The sequence below is a fragment of the Chaetodon trifascialis genome, chromosome 22 (genome assembly GCF_039877785.1).
Source record: "Chaetodon trifascialis isolate fChaTrf1 chromosome 22, fChaTrf1.hap1, whole genome shotgun sequence".
Lineage (NCBI taxonomy): Eukaryota > Metazoa > Chordata > Actinopteri > Chaetodontiformes > Chaetodontidae > Chaetodon > Chaetodon trifascialis.
In genome coordinates this window covers 15,451,113-15,465,456 of record NC_092077.1, presented here as the reverse complement: position 1 = coordinate 15,465,456, position 14,344 = coordinate 15,451,113, and the positions used below count along the sequence as shown (strand labels likewise).

The following is a 14,344-nucleotide window of genomic DNA, read 5'->3' as shown; positions in this document are numbered from 1 at the left end:
ACTTCCCCCACTGCTGGTTTTTACTGTCAGTGACGCGGAGGGAGGCAGCGCTGGAGGATCATAGCGGGAGCTCCTACTTGCGTGGGCCGGTCTGATCACACGCAGTCGTTTTGGGGAACAGATTACTGTAAACTGTAAAGGCGAAGATCATCTTAGTTTACGCCACCATGTGACTCTCGGTACAGAGACTTCAGCGGACTCAGCACTACTCCTGCACTGGCACTTAGGACGCGAATTCATATCGCATGGCACCTTTTCACTGCGCTCATTAGCAGGGTTTTCTGGAAGTTTCTGCTTAAAGATCCGTCCAAGATGTTTTGGTTCAGGCAAGGTCTGTGCTTTCTGCCTGCGTTTTTGGTCGTCTGGTCCTCCGGCACTTTCATCATTTCCTACCTTATTGCGCTTTTCAGACATGATGTCGACATAATCTTTCCCTACATAAGGTAAGTTGTATTTACGCACATGTTTGAGAGATGGGCAGAGCAACTCGGATCTTTAACGACTCAAATATGAGACACTGACATTATTTCCTGAGTCTTCTGGCAAAACAAGACGAGTTCTGCCAGAGTTTAGTTTCGTTTTCCTGCGCTTCAGCTTGGCTGATAACCAAAGTCCAGCTGCGCAAACAGCTGTTTTAGTAGCACTGGTGCAGCGTTATAATCTCTTTACCCACTTCTCCCATTAGAAATACTATATTATACTGTAGACTTTTATTTTAAGAGGATGCGGCTAAAGTGTGAAAATGAACAACAAAAAACAGCCTCCTACAGCCTCAAATAACGGGAGGTCATGATTTAGCCTTTTATCAACACGCCTCGTCTCTTTTGTGCTCAGTGACACCGGTGCAAACCCCCCAGAGAGCTGCATTTTCGGCCTGATGACTTTCATTTCTGCATGCGCAGGTATTTTCACCCCCCATGAACATCTGCACTGTCTGCTCTGTAAGCTCTCTGTAAGCTCTATTAGGCAACTTTGGGCTTTCCCAAGGCAAGAAGCAAGCTTCCCAAAGATGTTAGTCACAATTCCCTTTTTAAGAAAACGAAAGCGGGGTTTATTGCTGGAATGCACGAGGATTTTTTAAGAAGTTCCTAAAACTTTGTGGTAAATTCACGGTGACTTTCTGCACAGGAACAGCCACCATATATGCCAGGTACAAGTTTGTGGAGAAGCTGAGTGCAGAAACCAGAGTGGTGGGTCCATGTCTCAATAAGGCTGCTCTTGTGGTTGGGATGATGTCCTGTTTGGGGATGTGTATTGTTGCGACCTTCCAGGTATGTTTTCACACATGGTGCACATTTCAATCACAAGAAAATAATTTAATGTAATGTTTAATGGCACATTTTTCTACTTGTTAATTGCAGGAAACAACGGTTACGATAGCACATGATGCAGGAGCTCTGCTGTTCTTTGTCTCTGGTGTCTGTTACACAATCCTCCAGTCCATTATATCATATCATGCTTATCCATTTGGGTCCTCCATGAGTGTGTGTCGAGCGCGTTTGGGTATCACCATCATTGCAACTTTGGCCTTTTTCCCCAGTATCCTTTCACACAAATCATACCTGTTAAAAACATCCTCTGGTTTCCTGATTTTCTTTTGGAAATCAGCTTTATAATTGCACCATTATTCCCTTATTGATATGTTCATGATAGTGCCATCGCCATTAAATGCATATGATGCTATATTCCTTACTTTTGTACGAGTGCTAACCTTGTAAATGTCTTTTTCCTTCATGGATAATTCAGCTGTCATCTGTGCGTTCTTTGTGAAACAAACCACACTGCACAGAGACACAGATGACAAGGTAGGCTGTAGATTATCACCGTGCATCAGCGCAAACCTGAGTCACACCTTAATGTGTTGCAATGAAGTGTGTGAAACATATTCTGCAAGCTAGCAGAGAAGTCAGAATGGCGAAAAGTGATGGACATATGGTTATAACTAAACCTAATGGATAAACAGTTGACAGTCAGCCAAAAGTAATGGATAAAGAAATGAAATAGTTTGCCAAAAGCAATGGATATATGGTTTAAATCTAGCTAAAAGTAATGTAAAAACAGTTGGAATAGCTCAAATTAATGGATAAACAGCTGAAATAGTTGGCGTAAGTATAAATAGTCAGCAATATTTGTTAAAAGAAGAAAACATTTGAAATAGCTAAAGTAAAAGTAATGTATTGAATTAGTGTAGTGAGCTAAACGTCACGGCTAACCTCTTGAAAAGTTAATAGTCGGACAAACAGAAGCTATGTGAAAACCACCTTGGACTTTATGAATATGTGAAATCAATTTGTGATTGATTTTTTGACAACATTTTTACATTTTTAGACCAAACTATTAACTATCTATTGATAATTGTGGTTGTAGCCCTTCATCATTCTCTTCATCACTGGTGTTGAGCGTGTACTGACTGCAGCATCTGTCGTCTCTTTCAGGACTATCCCTTCCACTTAGCCAGCGCTGTATGTGAGTGGATCGTTGCCTTCAGCTTCATCTGCTTCTTTCTCACATACATCGACGATTTCAAAGTGAGTTATCACACCATCAAACGCTTGTTTGTTTGTTTTTTATTTATTGCCGTGCAGGGCTTTATTTCTCTTTTTTATTCCCTACAGCTGTTTACCTTACGAGTGCAAGCAGAGTACGAGTACCTGTCTTGATCAGTCTCCAACCGCCTGCAGACTTTTGTATGAATATCAGTATTTTCAAGTTTAAAAATGTGCTGCATTTATTTTTATAAAAGAAACGCTCCAAGATTTTTGTACATTTGCATTTTACACTGCAAGGCTTTTACAAGATTTTGTGTTTTCTATGACTTGACTGAATTTATTGGTAGAATACCGTCCATTATTTATGTGAGCTGGCTGACCATGACCTGTATCTTTACACTTTTAGAAGTGTACTTACTGCTGTGGTGTTCAGTCAAACGTCACTTTGCACTTTGCTCTTGAATGTTGCCACACCAGTGTGACACGTCCTATCAAGCCTGTGACTGCTAATAAGAGAAGTTCATCACACAGTCAACACATGATCGCTACAGGAAATGTCACTCAAACTAATACCAAGTTTGTCTGTGGGTAAACAGCGCGAGTGGCGTTTTGTGAGAAACTGGTGAGATTAAACCGTTATCTCTCACTGATACTGTCTGTAGAGGCTCATTTTATTATGAAAAATGACTTGAAATGGGATTATTACTCAAATGCTGCCACTTCTAAAATCCAAGTGTTTTTATTTTCAGCGTTTTCCAGTTGTGTTTTCTTTGCATCTCTACTGTTGTGAGGACAGATGAGGCAGATAAAACTCTTTCTATGGATCCTTCAGATCAGAGTTCTGGGAGTTACTGTACACAGCTCATGCTAAACGGTTGTACAGCGCACCTATGGATGTGATTTTGCGTGGCTGCAGCCTGCAGGCAGTTCATGCAATGGGAATTAGGCTGCTTAAGTTAGTTTGCTCAATTCAACTGGCAAATTTAATTTGAGGCATTCATTCTTTGGCTTAGAGCAGTGTTTACATCACCTTCACTCCTAAAACGTAATCATCTGAGAAAACTCTGAAAGATGGCCCTGGTTGGGAGTCAGTGCTTTATACTGCATCTCTTGCAGTGGTACATGTAACATATGAAGAAAAACCTTTGAAATGCTTTAAACTACATTCAACTTATTCTTCTGACATGCTGAGGAAAGGGGTCAGAGCTTCGTGTCATAGCGTCCGTGTCACCCAATTTAACGAGTACATCAGCTGACATGTCTCAGAGTACTTTCGAGGAGAAAATCCTGTGCTGCAATGTGTAAGTGGACAGAACGGAGGTCACATGAACACAGACGATTCACCTGTTCACTACAGAGAATGTATTCACAAGGGAAAGTTTCTTTTAATCCAGTTACTTTGTTTTGGTACTGTGACATAATGTACTGCACAGATTACGAAGACCTGCAAAATAAAGATCCTTCCTTTTTTAAGAAAATGGTTTGAGTGTTTATTACAGATGCAAAACTTCTTGCTTTTGTAAACAAAGTGCTTTCCAGACTTCTCCACACTCAGTTTTCACAGTCAATATAGTGTAATAAGCATCTCATAACTACAGTTTATGTTGTGCTAAAGTGTTTTTAACACAGTTTCTTGACTTCGCTATTTGAGTCCTGATGAATGTAACGATAAAGAGTCTTAACTACGACCAACGCAGTCACCACATAAAAACTTTTTCTAACGTGGCGCTCGTCACTGATGAAACTCTCAGTGCAAGTTTGTTTCATTCCAGCAGAGTTAATGTGCAGGACGCTGTCCAGGCATTAAAACACATGTCAATGGAGGAATGTTAGCGAGGCGAGTGCACAAAGCAGCGCAGAGTCTTTCATCTGGGACATATAATAGAGCATTTTCCTGTATCATAAATGTGCTTTGACATCATTGTGTGTAAATTTACAGCCAAAAAAAAAAAAAAACTAATCCATCTCATATGTATAATATGCGCAAAAAGCAAAGAGATCTGAATACTTTCCAAATTCACTGAGGTTTTGTCTAAAATAAACACCACAACCCAGCAGGCCTCACACTGAACAGACTGTAGTTTTTGTTCCTCCATCATGGCCACCTGCAAATATTGGTGATGACAGTGAAAAGAAAGTATCCCCTCACTGTGTAGTGGTTACAAAGGTGGTAAAGCATGACGCTCCGCAAGGGCAACTTGTTGACAGCATTGTGTAATAAGACGCCAATTTATAACTCCTGCTTGGATAGTACTGATATGGCAACATATTAAAACCAGTTTTTGATGCTCCAACATAAAGAAAGAAACGGCAGGATTAAGCATCCGGCGAAAGAGCAACAAGTCAAAGAATAACTGCTGCTTTATAGAAATTTCCTATCAGGCTGCTACTGTGATATGCTGTCTGTCCATACTGGTGGATTATTGTGATATTTCCTCCCTGGCCTTGACACACACACAGTGTTTGTGTTAAACATTCAAAGTGTCCAACATACGTCTTCTATCGGAACAAAGAGGCAGAGCTTTGAACTGATGATCTCTTAAAGGTGGTGGACTGTGACAGCAGAAGCAGACCAACAACTTCTACAGTATATCGTTATATCGTACCTTTTTGTACAAAAAATGATTTGCTACGGCCATGTTCTGAGACCGGCTGCTAACAAAAACAACAGGGGCAGTTAGAATTAGTCGAAAATGCTAAATGTATCAAAACGCAGGAGGTCAATGGCCGACCGTAAGCAGATCTATTTCAGCTGTTTTGCGCTGAAATTACAATCACTCTGGTTGGATTCTTCTGTTTCAGGCACTTGCGTTTGCACCCGCTCGCTGGTGCCTCTTCTCAGGCTCACAACAACCTCCCTCTCTTTCAGAGCACGGGCCTACAGAAGCTCAGGGTAGCGATGGATGGCTTTTGCAGGAAGCTTGGCGGCGACGGGGACAGATGTCAGTCGCTGAAAGACGATTCACTGTCGGAGCTGGTGGTGCCGACGTCTTGATCCTCTGTGCTCCTCGTTCCGCCGTCGGGCACGGGGGCGTCCGGGGTGCTGTCATGGGCAGCGGAGGAAATGCTGTCGGTTAGCCTCATAAAAAGTTGCACAATAAATCTTCACGAAGGCCGGCAGATTAAAATATGATCACCATCAGTGAAACACTCACTCAAGCAAGTTGGGATCCAAACCTTCCAAGACCATTTTATTCCTTATAGCCATCACTGGAACTCCCTGTGACAGATAAAACATGGAGTGAGACACAAAACACACATTTCTTTATCCCTGTAGTCCCTGAGCGGATGTTAGTGACGGCTTACCACTTGAACCATTTTCAGGTATCGGGCATAACGTGGGTCTTTGGCCACCGTCATGACATTCTCTGCAGCTGCTTCTGCTTTTTGCGTGGTTGCAGGCTCTGGTGCAGCCTGAGCGGGCTGCAACGTGAAATATACAAATTAATAAGGCAAGGGAAGTAACAAGTGTTGAGATAGCACAGGGTGAAAGTGGTACCTGGGTTTGCATTTCTGATATTTGCTATTCTGGGTTTTCAACTTGCACAGTTTGTGAGAGTTTCATGATCAGATCTCACTGATGAGCTACATCTGTGTTGTTTGTGTTTCTACACGCTTTACAGCGCTTAAGTTCATCTTTGCCACCTTATATCTTTCGGTAAATAAATAGTTTGACAGTTTGGGTTTTGCTTGGTCACTTTCTTGCAGAGTTTGATGAGAATTTCAACACAACTCATGTCTGTTCACTTTAATATGAAGCTACAGCAAGCAGCCAGTTAGCTTAGCTTAGCATAAAGAATGGAAACAGGTGGAAACAGCTAGCCTGGCTCACGCCAAATCCACATACCAGCACATGAAAAGCTCACAAATTAGTACATTGCATTTGCTTTGTTTAACCTTTACATACAGAAGTATAAATATCAAGCTGTTCCTTTGGGTGCAACATACACGCTTGGCAGATTTATTTATAAGAACTGCTTCAGGAACTGACCAGTGAATCTACATAAAATGCATTTGCATGCTGAAAAACACCATATGCTTGCTTGTGTGCATGTCAGTGTACCTCTGGGGGAGGCCGGGGCTCGGCTGGCAGCCCATCTGTTTGGCTCTGATTGGTGGTTGTGGGTCCATTAGCCTGAGCAGGCTGCCGCTGACCAAGTCCATCTATTGTGACGTCCTCCAGCCCAGGAATGGAGGACAACTGCTCAGAGCACAGCGATATTCGATAAGTGATCAGTGCATGGGTGGGACGTGTGTATAGAGCATACAGAATGACCGCAGAGGCTCAGCAACTCACCTTGGCTTCCAAAATGCACAGGGTTGTTTCAATCTGCTGTATGCGGAGAGATATGTTTGCAAGTTTCTGTGGAAAAGAAGATTGACCGTTCAGGACGTGATCTACGTGTTATGCAGGTCAGCAGAGGCATGCTCAGAGATAAGAGTAAAGAAGATGTACAAACCTCCTCACAAACCGTGGAAAAACGGTTAAGGAACTGGACCGTGTGCACAAGAAACTGGTTGAGATAGGCAACGACTCTCCTCTGCTGAATAGCAGGGACCTGAAGGGGACACGGTTTAAGATTGATCACCAGTTTCTGCAATCAAATCTGTCATCAGGTCAAAGGATCGGATATGTCACGAAATCTGGAGAACTGACAACATACTGCAGGACGTTGTGAAAGCGGTTCTGCTGCTAAAGTTCAGTAAACCAGACAGTTTCATCATGTTTAACGGTGTTCGGTCAAATAATTCATACGAACATTAAAGAGCTGCAATGGAGAGTTTCATATATTAAGCCGTGGGAGAACCGTTTTTGGGCACTGTTTTGACCCGTTTCTTCCCATTTCCTCCTAAAATAGCTTATCGTTGGTTAGCTACCGTTAATATTAGCTAAGCTAAATACCAACCTTGGTAAGATCAACGCCAGACCCCACAATCGGCAGGCCGTCTTCGTCCATGTTGGATTAGTAGACCTCCTGTAGGTTGTAGTGCAGTTTCAGCTCTAATAGCCGGACGTTTCACAGCAAAAAGGCAGAAAACGCCACATAAAAATATTTTCTGTCAGACGGTTCATGTGACACTGGACTGTGTGATCACGTCGCAACGTCACAAACGTCAGGAGGATACTTCCGTTACAGTCAGCCAATGGGAACTGTGATGTGAGCTTTTATTTTGAAGTATCCCCGTTGTCTTATGGAAAACAATAACATCCGTTTCTGTCCTGTGGCGATACTTGACAATTTCTGTTTATGACATTTTTTACAGAGCTACGCACCTTTTTATTACGTGTCAATGAAATGTGAAGTTAATGTTTTAGGCCTGTGAACAATAAAGTTATATTCACTACACAATCAAACGGAGAGCATAAAAAACTGACTCTTTGAACATAACACGTGAGTCTTGTAAATTGCTTTCCTGATTGCACAGGGTTGTGTTTTCGGTAAGTTATTTGTAGTATTATAGATCTAGTCTCTGTCATAACTTGTTTTAAAACGTTAACATGAAAGCATCGTTCTTGACTTCTAAAACAATAGTTTAAGAAATCAGTGACTGTCGCTCTTGTTCTGACAAAACTGAATAGTCTAAAAAAAAAAAAAGTTATAGTATTGCAAGTGTGAGAAATTAAATTACTCCATACAGGTCAGTTGTATAAATGTAAAGATGATAATTAAAGTGCACGTCTTGTGTTTAAACTTTAAGACGGGGGAAAGAAACTAGTTTAGAAATGAAATTGCCACAGTCGACTGAGACCTTTATTTTGAAAAGAGGAAACGCAGGAGACGAGTTGAGGAAGCGGGTGCTTGCGTGCTAACAGCGCATGTTAGCCAAAAAAAATCAAACAACAATATTTTTTCTTATTTCTCAACGCTACAGGCGACATATGCCGCTAATGGAACTTGTTGGTGCAACAGAGAAAATAAGCGGTATGTATGTTGATCATCTGCTCCCGCTGTAATTGAAAACAGGCTATGTTTATATTAGGCAGACATTTAGCGGGACCCGTCTATTTAAGGGAATCATTCCAATCAGAAGCTGTCAGAGTGGTGGTGTTGCAACGCAAATCAACGTGTTATGTCAAAATTCTGAATAATGTTATCACGTAATACCGTTCATTGTTCCGAAATGTGAAGCACAGCGCAGACAATTCATCAGGTTGCAAGTTTGAAACTCTAATAACGCAGGTTTATCCAGTAATTATACTGGATCATAGGCAGGTTCCCTTTGAGTTTACTCATAGGAAATCATTTAAAGATTTTTTCAGCCATTTTGGCATTGTTTTGATTTAGCAAACTATTACCTTTCTTATATTTTCATTGTGAAACAGCTAATTTCTTTTTAAGTAAATTTAGTGTTGATGAGTTTGTTTGCAAGTGGTCTCTATAGTTAAAAGCTCACTGACGCCCTCTACAGACCGTTTCTCATATTACACTTGCATGTTTCAGACCCTCGCCTGCCTCTCTCATCGCTTCGCCTCCTGGTGCCTCCATTGCAGCTCCTGTCTGCTGCTATGTGGCAGCTGGCAAAGCAGAAAGATGTGCTGAGTTATGACAAGCTCCAGGAGTTTGTGCTCATGGTGACCGAGGCCGTCCCTGGACTGATCAACCACAGACAGAGAGCCCAGCTCATTCTGGGTCTAAGAGCAAGGGTGAGCAGGAGTCTACCATATTTATACATTCTAACTTTAATAATTGATAATAATTAATAGCAATCTGTTTGTGTTGCAGCTGATTCTGGAGCTTTGCAAAGGATCGGCTCGGGGTTCTGTCGATTGTCAGGTGATCCAGAGGCATTTGGATAGACTCCCAATAACCTCTGCAAACACAGATGTAAGTAAAGTGAAGGCAAACCCTTCTGAAAACAAACAATAATCCTTAAATGACGTGAATCCTCTCTTTGGCAGTACAGGGATGCAGAGGTGAAAACAACAGAGTCCACTTTCATTGCACTTGTTCAGAGCCTGCTGAAAGATCCAGTTGAGAGAGCATATTTCTTCCAGGTCAGACAGATTTTAATCATTTCTACCTTGAGCATACTCTTAAAAAGTCTTATGGTTATAAAGTTTTAACGATCTCTTCCAGGAGGTGTTTCCAGTGGAATATGGGCCACAATATGACGCTGCCCTTCATGTGTTATTGTGGGAGCTGCTCTCGAAACTGGAAAAGCTTCTCCCAGTACCAGACTTAAAGCAGGTATTCAGCAGTCCATCCAGATGTCTCGCCCAGTTTCACCTCTGCAGAAACCATGCCATTTACCACACACTTAATAACAGCTGCACTGTCATTACAGACTGCAGCCTGGCTTGGCTCTGCGCCTCCTGTGTTGGAGGAATGCGTTCAGTCCTCGCCTCAAGAGCTGAAGTTAATCTACGAGCACTACAAAAGTTCAGGACTTCTGAAAATGCCATGTGAGTAGAGCTGAAAGTTTATCCACAGATGAATGTTGGCGTCAATTGAAGTAGGCGTTTCCAGAAAGTGCCCTGAAAGCAACTCTTTTGTTTCTTTTTTTTTTTTTTTCTTAAGATGGCCCTTCATCCACCGTCGGTAGCTGCATCATGTCTGCTTTATCCATTCCTCCCTCGCAAAAGACAAACATCTCCGTGGGACTGGAATCAATCCACAACTACGCTAATATCCTAAACCCTGTCACTTTTGTCGGAACGAACCAGTACAGCGTCGTGGCTGTTTACACTGAAATGGAAGTCGGAGCGCCTGAAGTAGACGAAGAGATGATCGGGTCAGCTGAAGTGCAAGTTCAGACGGATTTCTATGAAGAAGAGATAGTGGCTGCTAGCATCGATAGCGCCAGCGCTGAGGAGGCCACCAGCTTGAAGGCAGAGGAAACCAGTGAAACTGTGGATGTGGCCAAAGCTCTGGAGACGCTGACAAAAACCTTTGCACTAAGGAAGGAGAGCCTTGGTCAAGATGTACTCACGGGGAAGAGTAATGATTCATCCATTATTGATGAGCTTGGGTCAGGAGATGCTGCAGAGGAGGGAAAAACACATGAAGGACATGAAACAAGCGACCGAACTGAGGAGCCGAAGGAGGATTTCCACCCTGGAGACACAGAAAGCAACGTGAACTCTTGTAGTACAAACTCGAAGGATAACCATGAACCCTCAACTGTCCGTGAGGACACGACAGATGTCCCCAGCGAAGACCCCGTCTCTGAAACGCAGTCCTCCTGCTCAGCTAATGTGCGCCGATCCACTCGCCTACAAATGAAGACCTCGCCCAGCCGGCAGGAGACGTGTAAAAGCAAGAGGCCATGCAGAGAAATGAGTGAAGAACCAAAAATGTATAAAAACATTTATGCTGTTATAACATAATTGCTTCATGTCAGAGTGTCAGAACAGTGTGAGTGACCTACATTGAAAGATTCAACATTTTTCCTTCAGCAGGAGCAGGCCTGACGTATCAGCTGCCCCCTCTGTTATAGCCATCAAAGGCATGGACAAAGGTATTATTTTGACATGAAGAAGAGAAACATCTTGAGTCTTTTTCAGTAAAATCCACGTGTTTTACTCACACCTGTGTCTTTCTTTTATGTGCAGGTGATTCGGACGAGATGACGTCGATCATCTTCACCTGCTCGCAGTGTCCCTTCCACAGCTCTGATGAGGACGGCACTCCTCACATCCACATGCAGACGCTTCGCACCGAAGTGTACAGGACGCTCTCAGGGGCCAAATTCACGCCGTCTCCTTCCAGCACAGATGAAATTTTTACATCCATTAAACTTTTCCCCAAAGGAAACACAGAGCAGCGCAAAGCAGAACAGCCTGACAATCAAAGCAGAGTCGATGTGTCTCAGTCCCGAAGCAGACAGAAGGCCCTCACATGTGAAACGTGCAGCAAGACGTTCACCCGGACGTCAGACGTCAGGAGGCACCAGCTCATTCACACCGGAGAGCGACCATTTCACTGCTCGCAGTGCGACCGGACCTTCCAGCACTCGTGGGATCTGGCCAAACACGAGAGCAAACATCATGGCACGGCCATTTCTTTCTCCTGCCAGCTGTGCAGGAGCTCCTTCGCGAACCTCCGCGCACTGACCGTCCACCACAAGAAGTCTCACTCACAGGAGAGCCAGCTTCCTCAGATCTGCTCCATCTGCAGCCAGAAATTCCCCACTTCCTCTGAGCTGGTGGAGCACAAAAAGTGTCACGTGACCAGTAAGCTCTACATCTGCCACCACTGCGGCGAAGGCTTCGACACCCTGCTCGCGCGCTCCCAGCACCGGCAGGTGCACCAAGTGAAGCGTCAGTTTAAGTGTCCGCACTGTGAGAAGACATTTACTCGGAGATCGGATGTAAAGAGGCATCTGACCACCCACACGGGGGAGAGACCGTATCAGTGTGACCAGTGCAGCAAACGCTTCTCGCTCCACTTCATGCTCATTAAACACCTCCGTGTTCACACAGGCGAGCGGCCTTTCCAGTGCACCCACTGCCCCAAGAGGTTCACTCTGGTGTCTGTGCTTGCCAGACACGAGAGAATGCACACAGGGGAGAAACCTTTCCTGTGCTCTCAGTGCGGGAAGGGCTTTTTGTCACAGGGGGAGCTTTCAAAACATCACAGGTCACATGTGGACGACAAGCCCTACTCCTGCCCTCAGTGTGACAAGCGTTTCAAGAGCAAGAAAACCCAGCAGGAGCACATCGTCTCCCACAGCGGCGCGCGCCCGTTCCCCTGCACCTACTGCGGGAAGGGCTTCACCAAACCGTACGCGCTGACCAGACACAACCTCATTCACACGGGAGAGAGGCCGTTCCCCTGTGGACACTGCGAGAAGACGTTCCTCACCCTCAGCGAGGCTCAGCTGCACCGGCGTATCCACACGGGGGAGAGGCCGTACCCCTGCAACATCTGCCAGCTCAAGTTCAAGAGCTCGTCGGAGCTGGCGCGACACAAGCGCAGCCATTCAGGGCTGAAGCCGCTGAAGCCGTACTGTGAGCGGTGCATGAAGACGTTCACATCCAAGGCCAAGCTGAGGAGACACATGGAGATGCACAGGGAAGACAGAGAAGCAGCGCCGTCTGTGGACTCCATACAGCCCGAGGAATCAAATAATTAAACGAATCATAGAGACAATCTCAGAGGTTCAACTAGTGGAATTGTTAACAGCTTCATGTCTTGACTATATTGACTTTATTATCAAGTGTTTGCTGTGTTGCGGCCTTTGAGGAAATACCAGAAAAACAGGTTTTTATAGTTAAACGCAAATAACGAAAACAGAAAATATCAGTTTTACTCTCTCGTCTCCACTCTGCTTTGAAGTGTGCAACACTGATATTACAGTTATGTTTGAATCAATCAAAAGTGGTTTGTATGAAATGGAGATCACAGGTGAATGAAATAGTTCAATAAATACATTTTTCACCATCTGTTTCTTTGTGTGTGCTGTTATACTGTGTGGCAGTGGGGTGCACAGACGGGTTCAGGTTTAAAACACACTGAAAAAATAAAAAATGAAATATTAGAAAGGAAAGGAGAGGCAGAAATAAGCGGGGCTAGCACCTGATTAATTTCTTTTTTAAAAAATTTAAAAAAAAGGTGAGTCATCAGTTTTAATAAGCTTTGGTGGTTATCTTACAACTCCAAATAGTTCTTAAGTTTCCTGATTTAATTGTTGCATAATCGAGTATGTAATATTGTTAAAACTGTACAAAGTCTAGTTATACCAGGGCGTAACTCGACCTCTCTGCTGTAACTGTAAATGTTGGCCCATAAAGTTGACACCTGTGTAATATTAACCCAGTGCCCTGCAGAAAGTGTGGACTTTTCAGTTTTTCCTGACACCATTGTTTCTGTGGATTGCGTTATGCTTTAGGGCAATGGTTCTCAACCTGAGGTCATGCTACACCAAGGTGTCACGAGTTAAAATCATGACTGGATGACTAACAGGACAGAAGACGCTGCACCAAATGCTTCCTTTCCCCTCTAGTGCCACCATGAGGTTGATGTGTTAGTTTTTAGTGAAACTTGAGCTATGAGCTTTAGCACAATCGTGTACCCGTCAGGATGAATCATAACATACTCTATTAACTTTTCCTCCAGCTCCATCATCAGGTAAAAAAAAATTAAAAGTGTCCACTAACAACTAATGACATTCCCAGCAGCCTCAGCTGTCCTTGTGTTTGATGCTGATTAGCCACTGTTAGCATGCTAGCTTGCTAAGCTATGATGGTGCACTCGGTGAATCTGCTTAACATTAGCATGCATGTTAGCATGCTGGTGTTAGCATTTCACTCAAAGTCTGGCAGTAAACTCTATTTATTTTTTTAACATTTCTGGTCTGTAAAAATTAATAGTACAATTTAAGAAGGAATAATTAGCCGACTGTTTGGGTAGAACTACTCAAAACACAGACAAATGAGACCTACTGTATAACAAGGGATTGCATGTAGATATAGCTTTGTTTTAAGGGTCACAAGCCAGAGAGGTTGGGAGATGCTGCTTTAAGGTGTTCCCTGAATGATGCTTTATTGCCTGTTTCAAAAGGGCGATTCCACAGCCACAAAAATGGAGCAGCGGTTCCCCCACACCTCTTCTCCCCATGGCTGGAGGTGCCTTTGAAATCTCATCCTGCATGTCTCAGGTGATGCATTTGCTTCATTACTGTCCTGAGTGCACATAAAACTCAATGAGCTGATGGTTATAGAGCAAAGATTAATTATAAACACCATAAACATAAGCTCATTCCCTGTACAGATCTCCAGCTGACTGTGGTAAAATCTCCCTGTCTTCACCCTGCTCACTGTTTCGTTCATCATATACTGGAAAACAAGTTACTGGAGTATGTTTTTTTTAACATGGCAAAGACTTTGAAATAGTTGGGGTTTTTTTTTCATA

The 14,344-nt window shown here is 43.5% G+C and overlaps 3 protein-coding genes across 4 annotated transcripts; 2 read left to right on the top strand and 1 right to left on the bottom strand.

The window, feature by feature from the left end:
- Nucleotides 1-28: 28 nt before the first annotated feature.
- Nucleotides 29-3,961, top strand: dram1 (DNA-damage regulated autophagy modulator 1). Its single transcript, XM_070992417.1, has 7 exons — nucleotides 29-443; nucleotides 835-902; nucleotides 1,129-1,271; nucleotides 1,362-1,539; nucleotides 1,747-1,805; nucleotides 2,436-2,528; nucleotides 2,616-3,961. The coding sequence occupies exons 1-7, from the start codon at nucleotides 313-315 to the stop codon at nucleotides 2,658-2,660; spliced, it is 717 nt and encodes a 238-aa protein (XP_070848518.1). The 5' UTR covers nucleotides 29-312; the 3' UTR covers nucleotides 2,661-3,961.
- washc3 (WASH complex subunit 3) lies at nucleotides 3,839-7,599 on the bottom strand. Its single transcript, XM_070992418.1, has 7 exons — nucleotides 7,397-7,599; nucleotides 6,950-7,048; nucleotides 6,787-6,852; nucleotides 6,553-6,690; nucleotides 5,796-5,912; nucleotides 5,645-5,709; nucleotides 3,839-5,532 (listed from the first exon to the last, which is right to left on the bottom strand). The coding sequence occupies exons 1-7, from the start codon at nucleotides 7,445-7,447 to the stop codon at nucleotides 5,433-5,435; spliced, it is 636 nt and encodes a 211-aa protein (XP_070848519.1). The 5' UTR covers nucleotides 7,448-7,599; the 3' UTR covers nucleotides 3,839-5,432.
- Nucleotides 7,600-8,257: 658 nt separating this feature from the next.
- On the top strand, nucleotides 8,258-12,873 carry LOC139350286 (uncharacterized). 2 transcript variants are annotated; one of them, XM_070991513.1, is made up of 9 exons: nucleotides 8,258-8,413; nucleotides 8,933-9,135; nucleotides 9,215-9,316; nucleotides 9,391-9,486; nucleotides 9,569-9,679; nucleotides 9,777-9,894; nucleotides 10,010-10,787; nucleotides 10,888-10,949; nucleotides 11,044-12,873. In XM_070991513.1, the coding sequence occupies exons 1-9, from the start codon at nucleotides 8,308-8,310 to the stop codon at nucleotides 12,564-12,566; spliced, it is 3,099 nt and encodes a 1,032-aa protein (XP_070847614.1). In that variant the 5' UTR covers nucleotides 8,258-8,307; the 3' UTR covers nucleotides 12,567-12,873. The 2 variants fall into 2 exon arrangements, with proteins under 2 accessions (XP_070847614.1, XP_070847613.1); XM_070991512.1 differs by having other exon boundaries at nucleotides 8,272-8,413; nucleotides 10,891-10,949; nucleotides 11,044-12,867.
- The last annotated feature ends 1,471 nt before the right edge of the window (nucleotides 12,874-14,344 follow it).